The sequence below is a fragment of the Paroedura picta genome, chromosome 2 (genome assembly GCF_049243985.1).
Source record: "Paroedura picta isolate Pp20150507F chromosome 2, Ppicta_v3.0, whole genome shotgun sequence".
NCBI classification, from domain to species: Eukaryota; Metazoa; Chordata; class Lepidosauria; order Squamata; family Gekkonidae; genus Paroedura; species Paroedura picta.
Window position 1 is genome coordinate 93,201,779 of NC_135370.1, and position 22,348 is coordinate 93,224,126.

General features: G+C 39.7%; 1 protein-coding gene across 28 annotated transcripts in view; it reads left to right on the top strand.

Moving 5' to 3' along the window:
• SOX6 (SRY-box transcription factor 6) overlaps nucleotides 1–22,348 on the top strand; it is a 607,104-nt gene that overhangs the window by 500,710 nt on the left and 84,046 nt on the right. For all 28 annotated transcript variants that reach the window (XM_077321651.1, XM_077321668.1, XM_077321671.1 and 25 more), the window contains 2 exons: nucleotides 12,468–12,617; nucleotides 17,372–17,552. In XM_077321651.1, the coding sequence (XP_077177766.1) occupies nucleotides 12,468–12,617; nucleotides 17,372–17,552 (331 nt within the window). The remainder of the gene's footprint in view (nucleotides 1–12,467; nucleotides 12,618–17,371; nucleotides 17,553–22,348) is intronic.

Below are 22,348 nucleotides of genomic sequence, written 5' to 3' on the forward strand. Positions count from 1 at the left end.
TTGCCCCAACCCTATATATATGTGTGTGTGTGCATTATTAAAGCTGTGGCCAATTTTACACCAATGAATTGTGTTATGTCTTCCTTTATCAAAACTAGCCTCCTACCTGCCAATTGTCCTTTTTTGAATTAAAATTCCATTGTTTAGATACTGCCAGCAGGAAGGTTGACACCTTTTCTGTAACCTTAGAATCTTGATCAGCTAGCAATTTATAGATCAGTTCTGATTATTTGGACAAGGTGTTGGAATTATAGCTTCTATAAGGTGTTCTCATAAATTATTGTAAAGGTGGCAGTCCAAAAGTATGTGAGACAGGTAGTTGGGACAACCTGCTCCATATCTTCATATCTGTGACTTCTTCGAGAGATCAGATATGATATTAATGTGTTCAGGTATGATCATTTTGCCACATACAACTATCTGGATCAAAGCTGTAGTTTCTGTCAGCTCTCATGACATAATGTTGAATTCATTTGCATTATTTTTAAAAATCTAGACAAAAATTCCCAAACCACATTTTTCAGCCTTCTGCAGCCCTATGGTTACCATACTCTAGGTTTGCCTAGTTGCTTCCCTGCCCCACCTGATGGCTCTTCCCTGCTCTGCCACCTGGCTTAGAAGAAATTAATGCCTGTTTATTTTTGTATATTTTTACATCACTCATCTCTAGCAACAGTCTCAAGGTAGCTGACAGCAGTTAAAATGTAATATATAAGATATGAACCATTTACATTTAAAATTATCAGTTAAAAGAAAATATTCTGTCACTAAAACCTGGAGCAAGGTGAATTGAAGAAATTAGAGCCCATGCTTGGAGTGAAGGGGAGAGAGACCGGGGGGGGGGGCATTCAGTTGTCAGTTAGTGTTAACCTTGGCCTCAACATTTGGCTGGTGGAAGAGTGCCAATTTATAGGTCCTTCAGAACTTTGACAGTTACAAAAAGGCCTAGAGCTCTGCTGGCAACTCATTCCACCAGAACTGAAAAGGCCTTCCCTCTGGGGCTGGAGGTCACCAACAGGTTGGAGTTGGCAGTGCGGAGCACTCTTCGGGGGTATACTTGGAGAGCTGGTCCCTAATTTATGCAAGTCTTAGATTGCATAAGGCCTTAAAGATTAAAACCAACAGCTTAAACTTGATCAGAAACTTGACTGGCAGCCAGTGTAGCTGCTGGAGAATGGGTTGAATGTGAGCTCTTCATAAGGTTCTTGTAAGGACCTTGGCAGCTGCATTCTGGGCCAGTTGTAATTTCTGGGTCAGGGTGAAGAGTAGGCCCATGTAGATCAAGTTATAATAATCTAGCCTGGAGTTGACTGTCACATGGATCACTGTGGTTAGTTGTTATGGGCCCAGGTAGGTTGCTAGAGGCTTCACGTGGCATAGGTGGAAAACTACCTGATGCTATTTTTGTGACCTGCACCACAATAGTGAGGGAGGCATCAAGGGTCACCCCCAATTCCTAACAGTCTGTGCAACTTGCAGGTGAACCCCGTCAAAACAGGGAAAGCATGCTTCCTTCTCTGGTCTCTTCTTTCCCATCCACAGGACCTCATCTTCAGGGGGTTAAGCTTGGTGTCTGTGTATATACATGGGTGGTGTTGTTACAGGATGGGAAGGAGTTGGAAGAGTTGAACTTTGATCTAGATGTACAGATGTCCGTCCCTAGGTAAGAGCTGAAGATATACTGGAAATTATAGTTCATCCCCCAGGCAATGGAGATCATGGAGAAAATGGCTACTTTGGATGGTGGACTCTTTAGTGTTATACTCCACTGAGGTCTCTCTTGCCCCCAAATCCTGCCTACTCACAGCTCCACCCCAAAGTTCCCAGATATATCCCAACCCCAAGCTTGCAACCATATCTGGATGTGACAGCTGTGGCTCGCCACAGCACTGATAAAGCTGTTCCAGTAATATCAGAGCTGTCTCAGCCTCACCTCCCTCACAGGGTGTCTGTTGTGGGGAGAGGAAAGGGAAGGTGACTGTAAGCCGCTTTGAGACTCCTTTGGGTAGAGAAAAGTGGCATATCTCTTCTTCTTCTAACACCACAGCAAATGGTATCATACCCAGATCTCCAGGAATTCTACAAGTTGGAGTAGGCAACCCTCTACTTTCCTGTGCTTTCCATCTTTATATTATGCTTCCCCCATGTTTGTATTTACAGCTTAGATTTTCACATTATGTGCTTTGATGGATGGTTATGGTGTGCTGAACATTACTGCCACTGGGAAAAAATCTTTATCCTAGACAGATCTTTATCCTAGAGCAAGCTTCATGTAGTGGTTACAGAGTGGCGGCCTCTAGTCTGGAGAACCAGGCTTGATTTCCCCGTCCTCCACATGCAGCCACCTGGGTGAACTTGGGCCAGTCACAGTTCTCAGCATCACTGACCTCACAGGTTATCTGTGGTGGGGACAGGAAGGGTTGGTGATTGTGCTTTGAGTCTCCTTCAGGTAGTAAAAAAAACGGGATACAAAAATAGTTCTTCTATAAACTATGTAACTCAGTGGTTGAATGAGAAATGTTAGAACTTTGCATAAACAGTCTCCATAGATTCATCTATTCTATTTAACAAAGAAATAAAGTTCAATGTATCATTTATTTTCCATGTGAACCGCCCTAAACCTCAGGAGAGGGTGGTATACAAATGTGATAAATAAATAAACATGCCATATGGATGATTGATATGGGATTATGTGTGTAGTGTAAGTTTTTAGAAGTTGAAAAAATTGAGAAACAGATACACTTGATGAAATTAAAGAAAGACCAGCGAACTGAAATATCCTGAATGGTTTCTTCACTCCTTATTGGACCATTTTACAGAAAATGATATGAAAGAGGTTGAGTGGCCTGAACGCATAGTTAGTAGCTGGTACTGCAATCATGTGGTAGAAAAGTGTGTGCTTCTCCCCCATAAAGATAATGAAACATCTATAATGAAGAAGCAAAGTCACACTGACTGTGAATTTGTGTGATTCATCTTTGAAAAAGAGAAAGAAGGTATTGTGCAAATCAGACACCTGAGTGAACATTTGTCTGCACAGAATGCCTGTTATGTATGTGTCATGTGCATGGAAAGAGAAGGGACTGTACAGGTAAAGGTAGGTGGAAAGGCAGGACTAGTAAGCTGTGTATCATGGAAAGGTGAGGGAGCTTCTGTAGGCAAGTTCAGTGTATGTAAGCAAAAACTACAGACCATAGTTGCTGACAGTGAATAATCTACGAAAGGCTTATATGACATGTGTGCAAACCATGAACCATTCTGTGTTACTTTTTTATGTGATTGAACCCCATGTTTGAGCTGTGGAAAAGGCAGAGATGGCTTGACATTTAAATATAAGTATATTTTCACAGAAATCTATATCTCTCCCAGCAAGTGCAGCTATGGAGTCAACATAGAATGCTGCTGTAATTGCCTTTCATTTTGAATACAAGCAGTGTTAATACCATTTAACGAAAAATTAGCTGGGTGCAAATTTGATCTTTAGTTTACATTTCCCACTGTGCTAAACTTTTAAAATTGATGTGTTGTGGCTAGCATTATTAATTTGAGCTCTTTTTGTCAGTACTGCAAGCACAATTAAGACGGCACTGATAGCACAGAGCTCCTGAAGAAAGTAAAGGCAATCATCACATCATCACAATAAATAATTTACTCTGCTAATATTTACACCAGAACCCATTATCTGTTCCCTATAACAATTACTGAGGCTCTCTTTCTCTTGAAAACTTAAGCAAGGAATCAGTATCCATAAAGAATTAATATGGTTTTTTTCCGAATTGTTAATGCTTTCACATACAATTATGCCCTTTTCCGGAATAATAAAAAAGATTTCCCCAGCAGAGGTCAGGATCTTTGTCCCTGGCTTATTTTACTGATCCTTTTACCATCTGTCCTGAAAGTTGTGGACTCCATTAGAGACTTCAGTGTGTTTAGAGTCTACAGAATTTTTGCTTATCTTTATAGCTGTGCATTAATTCAGGCTGTCCAGGAGAGGACAATCAGAGATGGGATAATAAAGCCTGGATAAGCACAACAACAGAAACCACAAAATGAAAAAAACAAATGTCTGTGTTCCAATACAATTCATAAGATTTGTGTGGCTTTTAGGTCTCTCTCCCCCCTTCCTCCTAAGAGTTACAATTGGCGGTCTGTTCTTAAGAAATAAGGAAAGTGGTATTATACAGAAAAAAGGAATGGCTATTCATATCTGTGTGGGAACCTAATCAGGCTCTTGTTTCCAGTGACGATGACTCCCCAGTTGCACCAGGTCCGCTACAAGAATGCTCCTTTTGTGCACCAATAATGTGGAAGCGATAAAATTTCCTCTAAGAGACATATGTGTTTACATCATGAGATGTGTTGTTTGACAAAAAGCTTTGTTTTCTGCATATTTTTCTTGCAGAGTTTTAAGCAGGGTTGTTTTGCTGGAAAGTTTTGATTAACTAGAATGAGTTTGCCAAGGTAAAATAGATACTTGTTTCATGGATCCTCTTGCTGAGCTGTTAGTTACAGACAAATGTGTAAGACATGACAGAAAGGATCACTGAATGGAAGCAGTGACCAGTAACAAAATCTAAAGGCCTAACTTTATCAGAGTAGTACGCTGGGACATAACTATTACATTACTCACTTCAAAGTGGAACTTTTAATAAATGAATACTTTTGTTTTACATTTAAAATATTTAGCCGCTACTTTTGTTACTTAACTTTTGATGAATAGTTAGCCATATCACAAATACTTTTGATACTACTAAAGGTGTCTTTTTAACTATGTAGTTCCAAAAATGACTGTTCATAATTCTATAAAATAAAATTTAATCTATATAAATAACAAAGTTTAGGGTTAAGTTCATTATGCATTAGGCTGTCTAAAAGGGAAATGAAAACCAAAGTCTTAGTGGTTATTACAGTGTCTCTGGATCTCCTGGGGGATAAAATCCAGCTTTATGAGGTAAGACCCTCTGTTGGGTAATGAGTCTGATAAAGCTGCCATTTTCTGCTGTTATTTGGAAAGACATGTTGCTGGCTTGCCTGCTTAGAGAGGGCATGTACCACATTTCCCACCTCTCTTTGCCCACATGTGAAACAGAGAAAAGAGAAACAGGAATGGCAACATAAGGCCATTCAGTGGTGGTGAAGGTTTCTTCATAATAGAGGCAGGAACCCCTTCCCAGAACAGTTCTACCTCTCCTTCTCCCCTCATCCTAGCACATTCCAGTCTACTCTTCCTACCAGTCGGCCTTCCAGTGCTCTGCAGCTATGGTGAGAGCTTCCTTCTCTCTGCAAAGTGTTCATCCTTGTCTCCATTCTGCTGTTTACTCCCCAGTGGTTTATACATATGTTTGCAGCTCATCCTTCAAGGACAGGGGGCTCCTCAAGGCAAATGTAACTGAGAACTATTGGACAATTGGTGTGTGTATGTGTCTGTGCACATGCGTGCATGCACACATGCTGGGGAGTATCTTGGGTACAAGAACAGGCAACAATCTTTCAGAGAAGAATGCTGGCTTCTGCTAGGTTTGGGTTTACTGTTTCTGGCTGTTTGTCTCCTTTACACAAGCCCTGGCCTTGACACCAATGAAATCACAACTCTGCTTGTTTGTGATAGTTTGACTTCCTGTAATATGCTTGCAGCACAGTTAGTTCCATGATGCTGTGTGGAGGTTAAAGTTCAGGCTGTGGTTTGGAAAGGCTGAACACCATGTGGGTAAAGGAACCCATATCAAGGAAAGGCAATACCAGGTGGGATGTTCTGTGGCATCTTCTGGGAGGTTTAAGACCACTGGAGTAAGGGATTGGCTGTGGTACTTGTTGCCTGTAACCTTACCACAGTCCGAATGTAACATTTCCCCCATTGTTCTTATACAGCAGCCCATGGCTTCTCTATGACACCATTACACTGAAAAACTGTTACAAAATTATTCCTTTCAGTCAGATTATACCACAAGTTAACAAACACAACCTATTTTATGTGGGTGGAGGGGGGGAGGTTGGTTCTGTTCATGGTACAAGACCATAGAGTTCCATAAAAGTAAAATAAAAGCAATTTCTTGTTTAAAATAGAATTGGCAAGTGAGTTATTTCATCAAGGTGAAAAATACATTGTACAGACATGCAGGTAGTCCATGACCAGATTTGCAATAGTATGATACATGTTGCATTGCCACAGTTTTCCCAAGGTGTTGTACAGGAAATGTCTAGTGTGAACTAGGATCTCTGCAGAAAGATATGGCTGCTCAGGATGTCAGAGTTTTCTTTTGTTTTAGTTGCCACAAACCAAGAACCATTCCCAAGAAGCAGCTGCTTCTGTTCTGCATGGATGCAGAATGGGTTTTGTGAACCAGCTCATAAAAACTTTAACATGTTTAGCAAACACTAATTGCTATAATTTGCATTTTTTAAAGTTTTAAACTAATTACCTCCTACTCTTTCTGTTCATAGGTTATTAGTCAAATTCCATTTTTCTGTGCAGCACTCATTCATTAGCATTTGGGCAAAGTTAAAATTGGAGTAGCTGTAAAGATCTACACATTAAACCTCTGAGATTAATTGAATAGGGCATGTGTTAATAAGGATGGGGGTTTGGCCCTTAACATTAGTATTCTTTAAAAGGGATATTAACTTTCCAATTTATTAACATAATATTTAAATTTAACCAAGAAAATCCTACTGAGACATAAAAATTGGTTGTGGTTTTGTTGCAATATGGTTTTGAATACAGAAACACTGGTATTTAGAATATACACATTTCTAACAGGTAACATCTGTGCAAATGAGCTGTTAAATGAAAGAAAATGTGCCCTTTAAAAAGCCCTAAAAATTTTGTACTATTGAATTCATTTCTAACAGTAAACGTGCAGCTTTATAAAGCTATGAACTTTAAAACATATGTGTAATACTTTAAGACATGCACACAGTTGTGCATGCAATTTATACTATTCCTCCCCAAAAGAACCAGATGCTGAGCTGTGGAAGATATTTTTTGAGTAAGAGCATCTGGTTCCTTGGCAGACTCACAAGCAGTAGCAAAGCAGCTTTGGAGTTGCCTCTGGGTTTATCACATGGTTAGGCTGCTGATGAGTTGCTTGGCTTGCCATTCATTTCTTTAAATCAACTATGGGCCTTTCTGCATGCACAGTTTACTTTTGATTATCACTGAATTTGAAGTGCCTTACCTTCAATTTGAATCTCGTACTTGCCCTCTGCACCTTTTTAAAAAACCCAACTTTCATTTTGGAATCGCAGAGTATGTGTTCTGCATACTAATGAGAAAAGGTGGATAGTATGGCAGCACTTAGGGTTTTTTTGGGGGGGCAGTGTGATTTTTCCCTCCCTATTGGTCAGTTTCACAGTAGGTGTGTTTTTTTAATTGTTAAATGAGATTCTCCCTGTTGCATTTACTGTCTGGTAGCCATCTTAGAAGGAGATTCTCCCCCCTTCATTATTCCGTTCTAGTCAATTTCATGTTTTAAAGAAATGGAATAAGTCTAGTGATACATTGGGGACTCACAAGACTCAGATCCATGGTGAAAAAGCTATTGACTCAGAATGCATTATACAGGGGAGGGTGTGCATGCATGCTGTTTGAAGAGATGCATGGGAGACAAAGGGTTTTCTTCCTGAGGAGCAGCTCTTTCTTTTTGACACAGTGGGTAATAGGGCTACTCATATTGTCTCTCCCCACTTCAGGGCACCCTTTTCCCTGGGCTGAAGTAGGAAGGCACAGAGCCTGCTGCTGCTGCCCATGCTCGAGCCTTTTGCTTGTGTCTTCTGTCCCATCCCCTTTGTGTGCCCACAGAGTGGAGAGGAGTGGGGATAGGCAAGGTGAGATGGCCTTCTTCAGCAGTCACTCACTGATTCTCCATCCCCAGGATTCGCCTCCACCTGTTTCCCTGCCCGGCTTGAGGTGGCTTGCTGCCCCACCACTCAGCATACTCTGACTGGCTGTCATGGCCAATCCTGGGAGATGGGCATTGGTTACAAGCAGCAGTGGGCTCTGTGCCTTCCAGCCTCACTTTGGGAAAAGTGTACTGCAAAGCACCTCAACCTGCCTCCCTGGCAATCTTCAAGGCAGCTCTCTGCCCTTCCTGGTGTTGCACTCCTCACCTGCTCACCCAGTATTGGCCCTGATCAAGGGATGTGCATCTCTTCAAACAGCACACATATGCACACCATATAGAGCCTTCTAGGGCAATCATTTTTTCCCACCAGGGATCTGAGTCTTGTGCAGTTCTGATGCATTGCTAGACTTATTCCAGCACAAAGAATCTCATCTAACCATTCCCCCTCCAAGAAACCAGCATGAAACTGACTAATAAGCAGAGACCAATACTACCACACAATGTGGGCGGTGGAGGAGTGCCTTCCAAGGGCTGGAAAAGGGCCGGTGGGATCCGAGGGAATTGTTATCCCAGAGGCATTTGACTGGCTAGTAACAGAGTTCACATTGTGCTTCTGAGGAAAGCAAAGGGAAAAAATAGAAACAGTAAAGGGAAAGTGAAGTGAGCTCTCAGGGAAGAGTGAAATAGAAAGTTTGACTCAAATGTGTGGTGAAAGTGGGGTGGAAAGCAGAATGAAATATACCCTAATGGGAATGCATGGTAAAAGTGTGTAAGTGTGTGTGTGGGGGGGGCACACCATTGCATTAAAAGCCTTTGTGGGCTCTGTTTTTTAATTTTCCTCCCATGTTGTGGGATCAGCAATACAGGGATCAGAATGGTACATCGAAGGCAGCACAGGTCATAGTGGTTTGCTACATTCATGTGAAGGAGTGGGGAATCAAATCCAGTTCTCCAAATTAGGGTCCGCCACTCTTAACCACTACACCACGTTGGCTATCGAGACATTTTCAGTCGGGCTGGGTCTCAAATTAAGGTGACCACTTCTGGAGGGACATCTGGAGGTACCTGGCAAGTTGTACTTATGTTGAAATTAATATATATATATATATATATATATATATATATATATATATATATATATATATATATATATATATATATATATATATATATTACAATACTATTACAATACTATTTTTGCATTCTATGCGTTCTATGAAACTTTTTTGTTGCTCCATATAGACCAAATTAAACTGCCATTTTATAAGCAGATATCAAAAAGGGGTTAATAACATTTGGAGCTCTGTTAAGTGTATTATTGGGCAGAAATGAATTGTGATGCTTGGACATCTAACAGATCTTAACATTTGTAATGGGTTGAGGATTAATAATGTTTGTAATTATTAGTCAAAAAGGGCACAATGTTAATATTTGTATGGAAAATGCTTATATAAAAGCTTCCATTACAGCAAGTTATATTTTTATGCATCTGTCATTCAAAAGTGTCTTTTGGGGATTTCCTCTAATTTCTTCACTGGCTTCACCAACCCTGTATAGCACTGCTTCTTTTTTTAGGGGGAATTTGTGGATTCCCCGAAAAGTGCTATAACGAAACGATTTTGGTGGGAGTGTTGCAGATTATGTACGATGTCGTGAAAAACGAAAAATAAATAGTGTTACACAATGGTAAGACTTCAGCAACATTAACGCTGTGCAGAATGGCCCCAGTTATTCTTGCATAGCAGAGAGCTAGGAAAGCTGAGTTCAAGCAAAGGAGCAAGAACAGCAGTATTTTTCTCAGATAGCCGTTTACAGCAGATTTTTTTTAGGCATATGACCTACTTCTTTGGGGGACTGTATGGTGTAGCATACAAAGATCAACAACCTCAGATATGCAGATGATACCACTCTAATGGCAGAAAGTGAAGAGGAACTAAAGAGCCTGTTGATGCGGGTGAAGGAGGAGAGTGCAAAAGTTGGCTTGAAACTCAACATCAAGAAAACAAAGATCATGGCATCCGGCCCTCTCAATTCCTGGCAAATAGAAAGAAATGGAGAAGAAATGGAGATAGTGACAGATTTTATTTTCCTGGGCTCCAAGATCACTGCAGATGGGGACTGCAGCAAAGAAATTAAAAGACGCTTGCTCTTGGGGAGGAAAGCTATGGCAAATCTAGACAGCATCCTAAAAAGCAGAGACATCACCCTGCCAACAAAAGTGCATCTAGTCAAGGCTATGGTATTCCCAGTTGCAATGTATGGCTGCGAAAGTTGGACCATAAGGAAGGCGGAGCATCAAAGGCTGAGCTTTTGATCTCTGGTGCTGGAGAAGACTCTTGCGAGTCCCTTGGACTGCAAGGCAAACAAACCGGTCAGTCCTAGAGGAGATCAGCCCTGACTGCTCTTTAGAAGGCCAGATCCTGAAGATGAAACTCCAATACTTTGGCCACCTCATGAAAAGGAAGGACTCCCTGGAAAAGAGCCTAATGCTGGGAGCGATCGAGGGCAAAAGAAGAAGGGGACGACAGAGAATGAGGTGGCTGGATGGAGTAACTGAAGCAGTAGATGCAAACTTAAATGGACTCCGGGGAATGGTAGAGGACAGGAAGGCCTGGAGGATCATTGTCCATGGGGTCGCGATGGGTCGGACACGACTTCGCACATAACAACAATGGTGTAGCAATAGAATGGCGCATGCACAGAAAAGTCAGTTCTGATCTTTAAAGTGAATGTTACTTTCCTGAGCCCAGTGGTTTGAGCACCTTTGAGAAACAACAACATAAAGCACTTGTGGGGTTAAAGACCCAGGGTTCTGACTGACCTTATGAATGCATTTGTCTAGCCACTGAGTAAATGAGCATATAGAGCATTGTGTAACTTTCATTTCTTTGGAGGCTTGTTATATTAGAAAAATTGTTCCAAAGAAAGCAACAATTATGACATAAGCACATCTGGCTCTTGCAAATTATTCTTTATTAAGCTTTCATTTAATTACATGTGCTGAAAGGTCTGCTTTTGATTACTGTAATTTTTTTTATTTGTCCATCTGAATGATAGTAATGTAAATTACATACAAACCACCTGGTTTTTTTTCACTAATAAGCCAAATTTTATACAGATTTATGTAAGGGGAAAAGGAATAAGATCTTCTCTGTTTTTAATGGTAGAATTGTTGCTGTTGTGAATTCAAGGTGAGGTTCTCAGGTTGGTTGCTGCAAAGAAATTAAACCTGTTTCATTTGTTCAGGAGATGCTTTATCTGTTTTGGTAATATATGACTTAATTTCACATCTTCTGACAAAGTTCTGTTCACTTTCTAAAAAGCTAAGGAAGTTAATATAAGCTCCATGATAAAAAGATTGTACTTTTGTTCCCACTTTTATAAGTGAAAATTTACACCATTATTGATATTAGCACTACAAAGTATTAGGTATATAAATTTTTGCACTTACAGAGGAAATAAATTCTGTTAACTGCTTTGCAATGAAACAGTATTAGCAACTATTGGTCCCAATTTGGTTCCAGGCACAATGTAGGGAGCTGGTCCTAACCTTCATAGCCCTATACAGATTGGGACTAACATACCTGAAGAACAACCTACTTTACTGGGCCACTGCAGCCATGTTTGAAGTTCCTGCTTCGGGTACCCCTGCATTCTGAGATTAGGCAGGTGGCAGCATGGGAGAGGGCCTTCCCAGTCATAGTACCAAAGCTCTGGAACTCTCTTCCCAGGGGATTCCTCTGACCCCTTCTGTTGCTGTCCTTCACCATTGAGTGAAGACTTCTTTTATTCATTTGGCCCTCTTTCAGTGATCTCTCTTTCCTGATCATTGTTTTAATTGGTTCTTCTATGTTTTGTATGTACCTAAACTCTGTGTTTTAATTATGAATGGGGGGTTAATTTTATTTGTTTGTTTTTGTTTGTTTGTTTGTTTATTTATTTACATTTATATACCACCCTCCGCGAAGTCTCAGGGCAGTTTACATGGAACTGAGAACTATACAAGAAACCATATGTATAAATAACATTAATATTACTAACTGATAATAACCGGGTAACAGTACAACATTAAACAGTAATAATACAAACAGGTCCAGGAGCAGAATGCCTTGATGGATTTCTGGGGATGGGAGGTAGGGGGAAGGGGCCCTGCAGATGTTGTTGGTTGTGCCTGGTTTCAACCAAATGCCTGACAGAAGAGTTCCCTTTTGGTTTTAAAATGTGGTTTTGTTAGCCATGTTTTAAATGGCTGACCAACTCTGTGAAGACAGGAAGATGGCAGACAAATTTTGCAAATAAAATTTCAGTTTATTAATGTTAACAAAGATGACCAATGAGATTTAACTGGAATTCAATATGATACTTGCAAACCAATTTTTATATATTTGATGGGGTTATAGTACAGAGTTGCCAAACCTATTTGATAATACTTTGGCTTATTGTATGGGATCCAGAACTTGCTGAAGTTCTTTTTATGACCCCCAAGCTATGAATAACATCACTAACTGCATGATCTCTTAAACTCCACCTGCTAACAACAAGGAGGGTCTCTCATCACCAGGATCCCATGCTGTTTCCGTCCTTAAGAAGAATGTTTTCTCTGACAAACTCATATTATTCTTACAGCAACTCTATGCAGCTCAGTTGGCCAGCATGCAGGTTTCACCTGGAGCCAAAATGCCCTCTACCCCTCAGCCGCCAAACGCAACAGGGGCACTTTCACCTACCGGAATGAAAAATGAAAAGAGAGGGACCAGTCCTTTAACTCAAATTAAGGTACTTATTTAAGATTACCTCTATCTTAACTTTTTATTAAGTATAATAATAATCTCCTGATTCATTCTGTTCTAGCATTAGTTTACATGTTCAGGTGAGAAAAAGAATGATTCGTCATCTAGGATGATGGAAGGTCTTTATTTTCTTTGCTGTCTTGTGGTAGCTAATTCTAGAGATTCAAAGCCTTGCTTATAATATCAGAACTGAGATTATCTCTGTCTACTCAGTTGAGTAAAAACAGCATATTTCAGTTCTGATAAGCCACTTTACAGACCCCTGTATTTTTCTATAGCATTTTAATCTGCAGCCACCAGATAATATAACAACCCTGCTGTTGTTTCTGTGACCATTTACCAGCCCCCGATCTTTCCAGCCTACTAATTTCTTCCTTGAACATCTAAATATATCAAATGTTGATCTGGCTAGGCAAATCATTATTGGAGAATAAGGGGTAGTGTAAACTAACTTTTCACCTTCTATCAATTCCAGTTATTAAAACCAGCTTCTTACTAGTTCCAATCATTCAGAATTACATCGTTGTTTGTAAGTGAACGTGAATTAAAAGCTGAAATACAAATCCCATATGGATTTGCAAGATTCATTACCAAGCAAGGATAGCATGAAACATCCCTGTATCTGACAAGTTGCATGAGCCAGGGGTGAGGCTGCTCTGTGAGGTCCTATGTTTAGCATAACCTGGGCAGCATATGCTATACATGTGATAGTAACACCAGCATGATTGCATAGATCTTATTAATATCTTATTAATATTGCATGGTAACCCATGCCAAAATGTTTTTAGGAATTGGCCTTCAATGTGTGAGATGGTAAGGGAAGCCACACCCCTTCTACTTATTTAACACATTGATCATTAAATCAATAGAAGCCTCAAATAAAAAAGAGGCTGCCTGGAGGGGAGAAAAAAGACCATCACTCTAGATTGATTGGGGGAAAAATATATGCCATGAGTGCAGATTGATTGGACCCTTGTTGATGTCACAGTGTTGCTGGTATTTGGCTTGCTCCTATTTGGTTTTGATATATTGTCAAAAGCTCATGCATGCTTAATTGTCACTTGCTTAGAACTAGGAGGGTTCGGGGTGGAACTTGGCAGCAGCACGCAACTATCAAACCTTTACTTTCCTAGTATTTTGTAGACAGCCAGAATATGCTTGTTTATTTAGATTTAGATCCCATCACCCTGAAGATTTATGGAGATACCTTTACAATTTTTTACAAAGTGAAATATTGTCTATATAATCTATATCTACCTTAAATTAGGGAATATAGTAGAAGTACCCCACCTGGTCAATCCCCAAAGTAACAATTAGTCCTTTACAAGAAATGGAGTTGCTAATTTTTTAAATTATATATTCATCAGACATAGAAATGGTCAGCCTTCCTTGCTATCAGATCAATCTGTGAATAGTACTGACAAATAGTATCCTGCTTTGAAGCTTCAGGTTTCTTTTAGCCCTTAATTTCTTGATTTTGTGATGCAACCACTGCTTTTGGATGATGTGCTCTAAGTGAAGCAAGGTCATTTTATACTGAAAAATGTTCGGGATGTAAAAGAACTAAAGAGCCAACTCTAGTTCTCTAACTAGTAGCCTTATCAAAGATAGCTAGACTATTTTTGTTTTAAAGAACGTATGCAAATCTAGACATTTGTTTGTGACAATAGCACATGATAATGTCACATGTTCCTGCTAATGCTGAATAGAGAAACTTGTAAACAAGCATCCCACACTCTTGTCTAAATGCTGCAGTGTGTTACTAGAAGCATGGAAAGTCTCCAAGAAAAAGACAGATTCACCTCTCCCTCTGCCGTTTGACAATCCATACTTAGCTCAGCAAGCTGTACAGCCTATGAGGATCCAGCCACCTCTTTCCTTCAACTATGTGGACTAGGGGAACTTGAACAAGATCCCTTTGCATGCAGGGTCTATAGGATCAGATGTGATTAAATGGGACTGCTAAATCCCCAAAGTTACAGTTATACCCAAGAAAGTCTTGATAAACCAACATTAATTCCCCTAAAGCGTTACTATTCTCTCCCTAGGACTGACCTTCAAGAGGCCACATTTTCAGTGACTTCTACAGAATATGGGGCAATACTTCTATGGAAATTGAATAGAAATAACATCAGATATAGAGGGAGTGCAGTGTTTTAAATAGCTACTTATTTGTTACATTGGCCTATATAATACATTATATATGACAAGGTATACCATGTAGAATCTTGACTTGACAGCAAGGCGAAAGGCAGTGATAAGATAATGGAGTGCATTATTGTATTCTTTCATATATTTCAAACCTTTGAAGTGTTCAGTGCTGTCTGCTAAAATATAGATGATGCACCCTTATATCCAGCGTATCTCAGCTTTGGGCATATTTTAAATGAGAGCGCCATGTTACCAGGCTCTTTTCATTTTAATTACAGAAAATCAGTATTCTGCTATTCCAAAAATGCTGTGCCTGGCTGATTGCTAACAAGTTCAACACAGGGTACAATCTCTCCAATGAACAGGGCAATGTTTCGTTGTAAAGAGGAGCAGTAGATCAAAAGAACAAGTTTCTTAGATTTCTTCTTTCCAAAAGTTTGATGTTTCTTAAGATTAGAAGTGCTCAGAGTTTTCTCAGTGAGTTTTCCAGCCATATTCTCTCTCTTCACTGACATATTATACAAAGCAAGCAAATGCCACATAAAATTACAGTAATATTAATTTACATACAGTTTTTTGCTTGTCTAAACTTGCACATATGCTGTAAGTGAAAGATACATTTTTTTTAAAAATGTAGTAAATAATATTATTTATTAATTCCACTTGAAAAAAACATTAGAATAAATATAAGGCAAAACATAAGAACACTGGACTGTTTTAAACCAAACTATATAAACACTAAAATGATGTCTATGTTGTCTGCAGTTCACTTTCTTCTTTTCATACAGTAGACAGATACAGAAACCATTTAACTGGCTGCTTACGAGAGTTAGGGTCTTATACCAACCTGAGCCGTATGGGAGGGCGGTATAAAAATCTAATAAACAAACAATCAAACAAACAAATAATGTCTTGCCTGTCTCAAGATAACTAATGATTCAGTTTTGTGCCTTTTAGGTCTGAAGATACTGGCAGAACATTTTCTTAAAACAAAAACCAAAGGGGAAAAAATGGAACTGGAACCGTAAAAACCCAACTGATGACAATTAGGACCTTCAAAGCTTGAACGTCTGATTAATGTTAAACTTATATAACTTTTATTGTGCACAATTTAAAAACCTTTAGGAATTAAAACATATATACATCCCATAATCTATTGCAAAACAATGGGCTATACAACATATGAACCAATGGACTGATGCATTTAAGCCCTTATAGGACCTTCTTCAAAGGTCTTGTTTTAACACACACCAGTTCATTACATATATGTACAGCCAATAAAAGCTCCAAAGTAAGAGCTGTAAAGTATGAGAGTCACTTAACAAATGAAGATGTCTATTTATCAGTGATTAGCTCTCTTCCAGAGGCTGCCAAAAATTTCAATGGCGTATTCTCTTATTAGTACATGTATTGCAATGAGGCAGAAATGTGTCCGTCTATTGGTTCATAAAGTGCATAGCCCATTGTTTTGCAATAGCCTATGGGTTGTATATATGTTTTTAATTCCTAAAGGTTTTTAAATTGTGCACAATAAAAGTTATATAATTTTAAAATTAATACAGACATTCAACCTTTGAAGGTCATAACTGTTATCAGTTGGGTTTTTATGGTTCCAGAACATTTTCTCCATCGTAAAGAGACAGACGTCCTACATTAGTTCAGTGGCAACAACTGCCATTGCTGAGCCAGGCGTTCTGCCGAGCCCTTGCAAACTAGTATGGCAAAAGTGTGTAGGTTTTACAGGGGAGACTTTGCTTGTGTAGCCATCGCTCCTCAGTGAACACTGCACTGTCAGATTGTGGTAGTAAATATTGTAGTGTCAATGTGATGAGAAGAACAGAGCTGCACTATCAAGCTGTTCTAACTTGGATAGTAGTCTCTCTTTAATATAGTAGTGCAGTTTCATCTTCACTAACCCTGGTGCCTGTCATAGGATCTGACTATAGAGGTTTATCTAGCACAACACCGTGCCAGAAAATATATTCCTGTTTCAATCTATTTCTTGTAAACCTTTGGTAGGGAACACAGAAGTAAAGTTATGCAGAGACGAATCACACAAGATGCCATGTACAAATATAAATCTGCAGCAGGGACTTGGATATCTAGGGATAAATATTCTACATGCTTAAGTTAATGTTATTCGTTGTTTAATTTCACTTATAACTCCACCATTATTCTTATATGTACAAAGATACAATCTGTTTTATAGTTTTAAGAAGTTTTTGAGTAGATGCAACACAACTGAGCTGTTAGAAAGTATTTTAAATAATTCTTTGTAAATGCCCTAGGTTAATTTAGATCTCAGAAAACACATTAAGAAATTAAGCAGTAATGTGAGCTAATTCAAATTTTAATTTGTCAAAAAGAATGATCCAGCCACATAGTTAATGTAAACAGAGGCGCAGCATAAAGAAATTAATGAGTTTTTGCTTTCATGGAATCTTCAAGAAGTGTAGATAATTAGCTTCTTTTGTTATTATTGCAGGATAATCTGGCATTGTCTAGGAGGTGTAAAATAGCTGTGGCTTCCTAAGTGATAATGTGTTTCATTTGTCTTTTTCTAATAATTATTTACATTAAACTTTCTAGGATGATGCTGCACAGCCACTGAATCTTTCAGCCCGACCCAAGACAGCTGAACCTGTCAAATCCCCGACGTCACCAACACAGAGCCTATTCCCTACTAGTAAATCAAGCCCAGTGAATGTGGCTAATAAAAGTGGACTCCCCAGCCCTATTGGTGCAGCTCTGGGAAGAGGATCTTCTCTAGGTAAAGAAAGGAAAACATTTGGATGATTTAGAACAGGGGAGGACTAACTACTTCTCCCCCCTAACTCAGCCCTATGATCTGCCAATGTATATATACATATATATATATATATATATATATATATATCTTAGGGTGCATTCTCGGGATCTGAACAATGAACTAAACAGCATTAAGTGATCCTGAGCATTCTCTTTTTGATTAAGAAGTGCCTTGATAGATCATATATGTAGTCCACCATCTTGTGCAAGAATCCCAGCAACCAGCAGGTACAAATTGGAAGTAGAAAGCAGTCTCCGCTCCTGGTTTTGAAAGCAAAATCTGGTTCTCTGAGAGCACTAATTGTATGCTTCCCAATCATTTTCTTGAGATCTTTGTGTCTGATTTAGTGCATCCTACCGACACAATCATCACATACCCTTTGACAGCTCCGGTACTTTTCTCAGTAATCTTCCCAACAGCCTGGAGAGGTGCAGTCCACATAGGCGAGGATCCACAAAATACGGTTTTGTGAATGTGATTGCGTGGACTTATGCTTCTGTGCAAAATAACATTTCTAGCTTCATCATTAAGGGGGGTGGGGAGGAATCTGCTAAAAATCTTTTTGTCCTGTTTTTCAAAACAGTGATTTATATAGCATTTATTATATAGGGTTTACCTTGGACTATCAGAGAAAGGATATAAATAATATAAAAATATTTATGCATTTTTCATCCTCTGTTTTACCAGAAAATGTTTCTACTTATGAAGTCCTGTTCCCACATTATTATATATAGTGTCAAGTAGAACAACTATTTTGTAATCTGGAGAACCAACAAGTGCCATAACTGAATGTTAAGCAGCAGTTGGCTATTGGTACCTAATCCTCCATCAGTCCCATAATTGTTTTTCCTTTTCAGACAGTTATAGGGTGTTCCTAAATCTGGACAACAGAAACTGGAGCTGGAGAATCTCTGGCTGCATCTTCTCTTACAGTTGCCAGGGTCTTTAAAAATTAAGCTCTTTCTCCAACAAGTAGCCCTGAGCAGTGAAAAGATTTAGGCTCATGAACTCGAAACAGCTTGTTTCCATTTTCTTGTCTCCAAAATGTTGACTGTGATAAGAGTGTAAAAATATTATACAGTTGACAGCACAATAAGCTGCAAAGAAATATTGAAAATTCCTTAAGTCTTCTCTTTTGGTTTGGGATGAAAGTTTTTAAGAGTACTGTTGGATTTCTTCCCCCACTCTTGTCTCTCACTAATATAATGAATTAATTGTGCAAGACTGCCATATTCAAAGCTACTATCATTATTATGAAGTAATACTTTAATATTGGAATAAACACCTGAACAAATTCTCACAAATGTTATGGAAACATTTTCTATAATGTAATACTGTGGATATTTCAGAACAAATGCCAGAATTCTATTGCTTCTTGCACTGATAGCATTCCAGCCGAGTCTAAATCTACAAACTCATGCCCCCACTGATTTCTGTCATAGAGAAAATAAAGTGTGCTATAAAACGAGTTCAGAAAGTCTTAGCACATATTCTTCCTGCAAGCATGTAACACTACATTCCTAAAAGCACTACTTACTTGGTGGTATGTCCCATTAAACTGTGTAGTGGAGACTGGGAAGGAGTAGCAAAGAAAACATTGTACCATACTTAGCATCTGAAAAATTGAGCCCTAATCCATGAAAACTTGATCTGGAACAAATACCCTTAATCCTAAAGCAGTCTGTAGATCTTAGACACACATGGCTATTAGGGATGTGCATTTGGCTTATCTGAACTGAAAAAAATACCTTATCAGTATTTATTCAGCTGGATATTTTAATGGAGTTTTTTTTGCTATCCAAAATAAGTGCCGGATAGCCACAGTTAGAGTGGGCATTTAAAGAGCTTTCTGTCCCTTTAAATGCCTTCAGAGTGAATTCTCTGCTTGGAAAAGGCATTTAAAGAGACAAGTCCTTTAAATGTCTTCAGAGTTTACTCACACTTCCACTGTGGCTTGCCAAAGGCATTTAAAAGCATTTACATTTTAAAGGGATCATTTTCCCTTTAAAGGTTAAATGCCTTTCCTCCACTGGAAACAGTGGAAGGTGTGGGCACCTTCTTTGAGGGGTCATAGAAATGGACCTTTTTGAATCTTTTTGAAACTTGGGAGGTTTTTTTTAAAGGAGAGGCACTAGAAACTATGCTACAAATTTGGTGCCTCTATCCCTGGCCTGAATCCCAGATATCCCAATATCTATTCTCCATTATAGCCTTTTACTAAAATGGTCCCCACAGGTTATAACAGAGCCAAAAAATTTCAGCATTCCCAAATGTTGCCAAGTCCAAATATTGGGATTTGGGAATATCAGGAAATCCTGATATTTTCTGGGTTCAGTATACCCAAACTCAAAAATACAGGATTAGTTTTCTTGTTTTGTTTTGTATACCCCTAATTGCTACTAGATTTACAGAGCAATCTTTAGAAAATTTACCTGGGATTAAGTCCACTCAGTGTAGTAGAGCATTTCTAAGTACACCTGCGTAGGACCCATTATGCACAGGGGGAATAACGCACATTCGGGGTGGAATGGCGGTGACTAAAATCACCGATAATGCATGGTGCCGGCTGCGACCGGCCGCAGCTTCGGTGCATGCCGCCGAAAAAGCCGCGTTAACGAAACGCGGAAGAAAGCTCAGCTTCCGGGTGACCGGGGTGCAACCAGCAGCGGCGCCGGGATCGCCGCATGCATAATCGGTTACTCTGGGTTTTGCCACTGTCGCACCCTGTCTCGTGCATAACCGGTGTGCTTCGCGTCTTCCCCTTCCGCGTTTTCCATGTGACCTGAAATCGCCGTTTCAGTGGCCATGCATAATGGGCCTAGGAGTGCAGTGTTATTGTACAAGAGACACCAGTTCTGACTAACCATCATAAGATAGACTACAGGTAATTGTATTAATCTCCATTTGCACTGGGGGGGGGGGAAATCTGAAAAAAACAGATAGTGGATAAAAACATGCAGATAGGCAGCAATATTTCTACACAAGTCTCCATTACATACAAAAAATTGTCAGTGATTTCCTTTTCCTTTTTAAAGGGGACCTCACACCCCTCTGCTAGCTTTCTCTGCCCAATACAGTACAACCCTCAATGTCTCAAAGCTCCTGCTACACTATACAATCAAAGAGTTTTTAACATGCTAAGGAGGTATCCGGCATGGCATGCTGATGTGATAAGGAAGATGCCTCTATATAGGACTTGGGGAAGCACCCAATTCAAGGCACCAATTCAAGCCCAGCACATTGAATTCTTCTGTAAGACACAAAAATCAACATGATTCCAAGGGTAATACTTCCCTCCTTTAAAGCCTTTAATTGTAAGGGGAGAAAGAAAGCCCAGCTCTGAGGAGAACCTCATTTCACTCCTCAACAAACTAATGGACAGACCAAAAAAGACAATATGAGGACTGGCCAGGCTTTCTCAGAAGACTTGAGTGGGCCTCCAGTGGTGCGGTATGTCCCCATAGGGGACACATTTAAGTCCTGGATCTGCTCCAGCACTGAAATGTGCTTCTTGCGGGATACATTTCAGTAGGGCACCTCGTCCTCCGCTGAAATGTGTCTCCCCGGGAAATGCAACAGCGGCAAACAGGTTCTGCTACAAAGGTGGGTGGCAGTGACTTTTTCATTTTGCAAGAAGGAGGGATTGCATGGAACACAATCCTGCCTTTCTGCAAAATAAAAAAGCCCAAGTCTACCCCACACGGCACTGCAAAGTGCCACAAGGCCAACTGGTGCATTGTTTGCCCCCCTCCCAGTCTCCATAGGGCAGGGAGAAGCCAGGCCTGAACGGCCCAGTTCTTCCTGTCCACATGGGCCTGCCACGAGACAGGCCCTGCTCACCCCTGCAACGGGCTATGGGAACTTTGATTCTCCTGTGTTCCCCTAGTCCGGGGCAAATGAGGGCCCGATCTGCTGCAGGCCCAAAAGGGGGCTGGGCTGACAGCTGCATCATGTGGAAGAGGGGATTAGCTCCACTTCCATATGCCCTCTTGGCCTTTTCCACCTGTGTGGAATTGACCTGAGTGGCTAACCAACCACTACTTTTCATGGCAAAGCAGTTCTTGTTCCAAGAAAGCTCCAGCTTCTCTTGCTGCCACCCACTAAAGCATGCTGACAATGCTTTTAATTACCAAGTTTGCTAGGGGTCTGAACTAGATTCATAATAGAAGAGTGTAAATTTCCTTCTCCCATCTTGTGCTAAAGGATGTCGTTTCCCACCACCAAGCCTCCTCATAGTCACTGCTTCAGCTGATTTCTTATTGGTTTGGCATACTAACTCATACAAGCTGCTTCTGGTGCTGCTTTTGATGTAAACATAGGTACCCCTTCAAAATATTAATCTTGTCTACAATGGAATCCATCTGTAAAAGGAATGAGAGTTTGTTTTATGTGAAAACATATTGATATTTTTTGAAGTATCTGATCATGAAGAATAAAAACCTTTTGTCACAGTTTATTTGCAGTTTTGGACTTATATTAATGTGTGAAAACTCTCATATTCTCTCACACATGCTGTAACGTGGCATTCCATTACTAGAATATGTAGAATGCAGTGTTAGTCAGTCACAATGAAACAACATTTAAAGACGAATAGTATTGAAATGGACATTTGTATTTTGGTGTATTTCATTTCAAAGCTTATTGCTTAGAAGAGCATTAAGTATGTTCTTAGTAAAAATTGGTAGGCTATGTGTGAAAACTTTTATTGTTATTTTGAATGTTTTTTTTATGAAGGTTCAGATTCTTAAATCACTAAA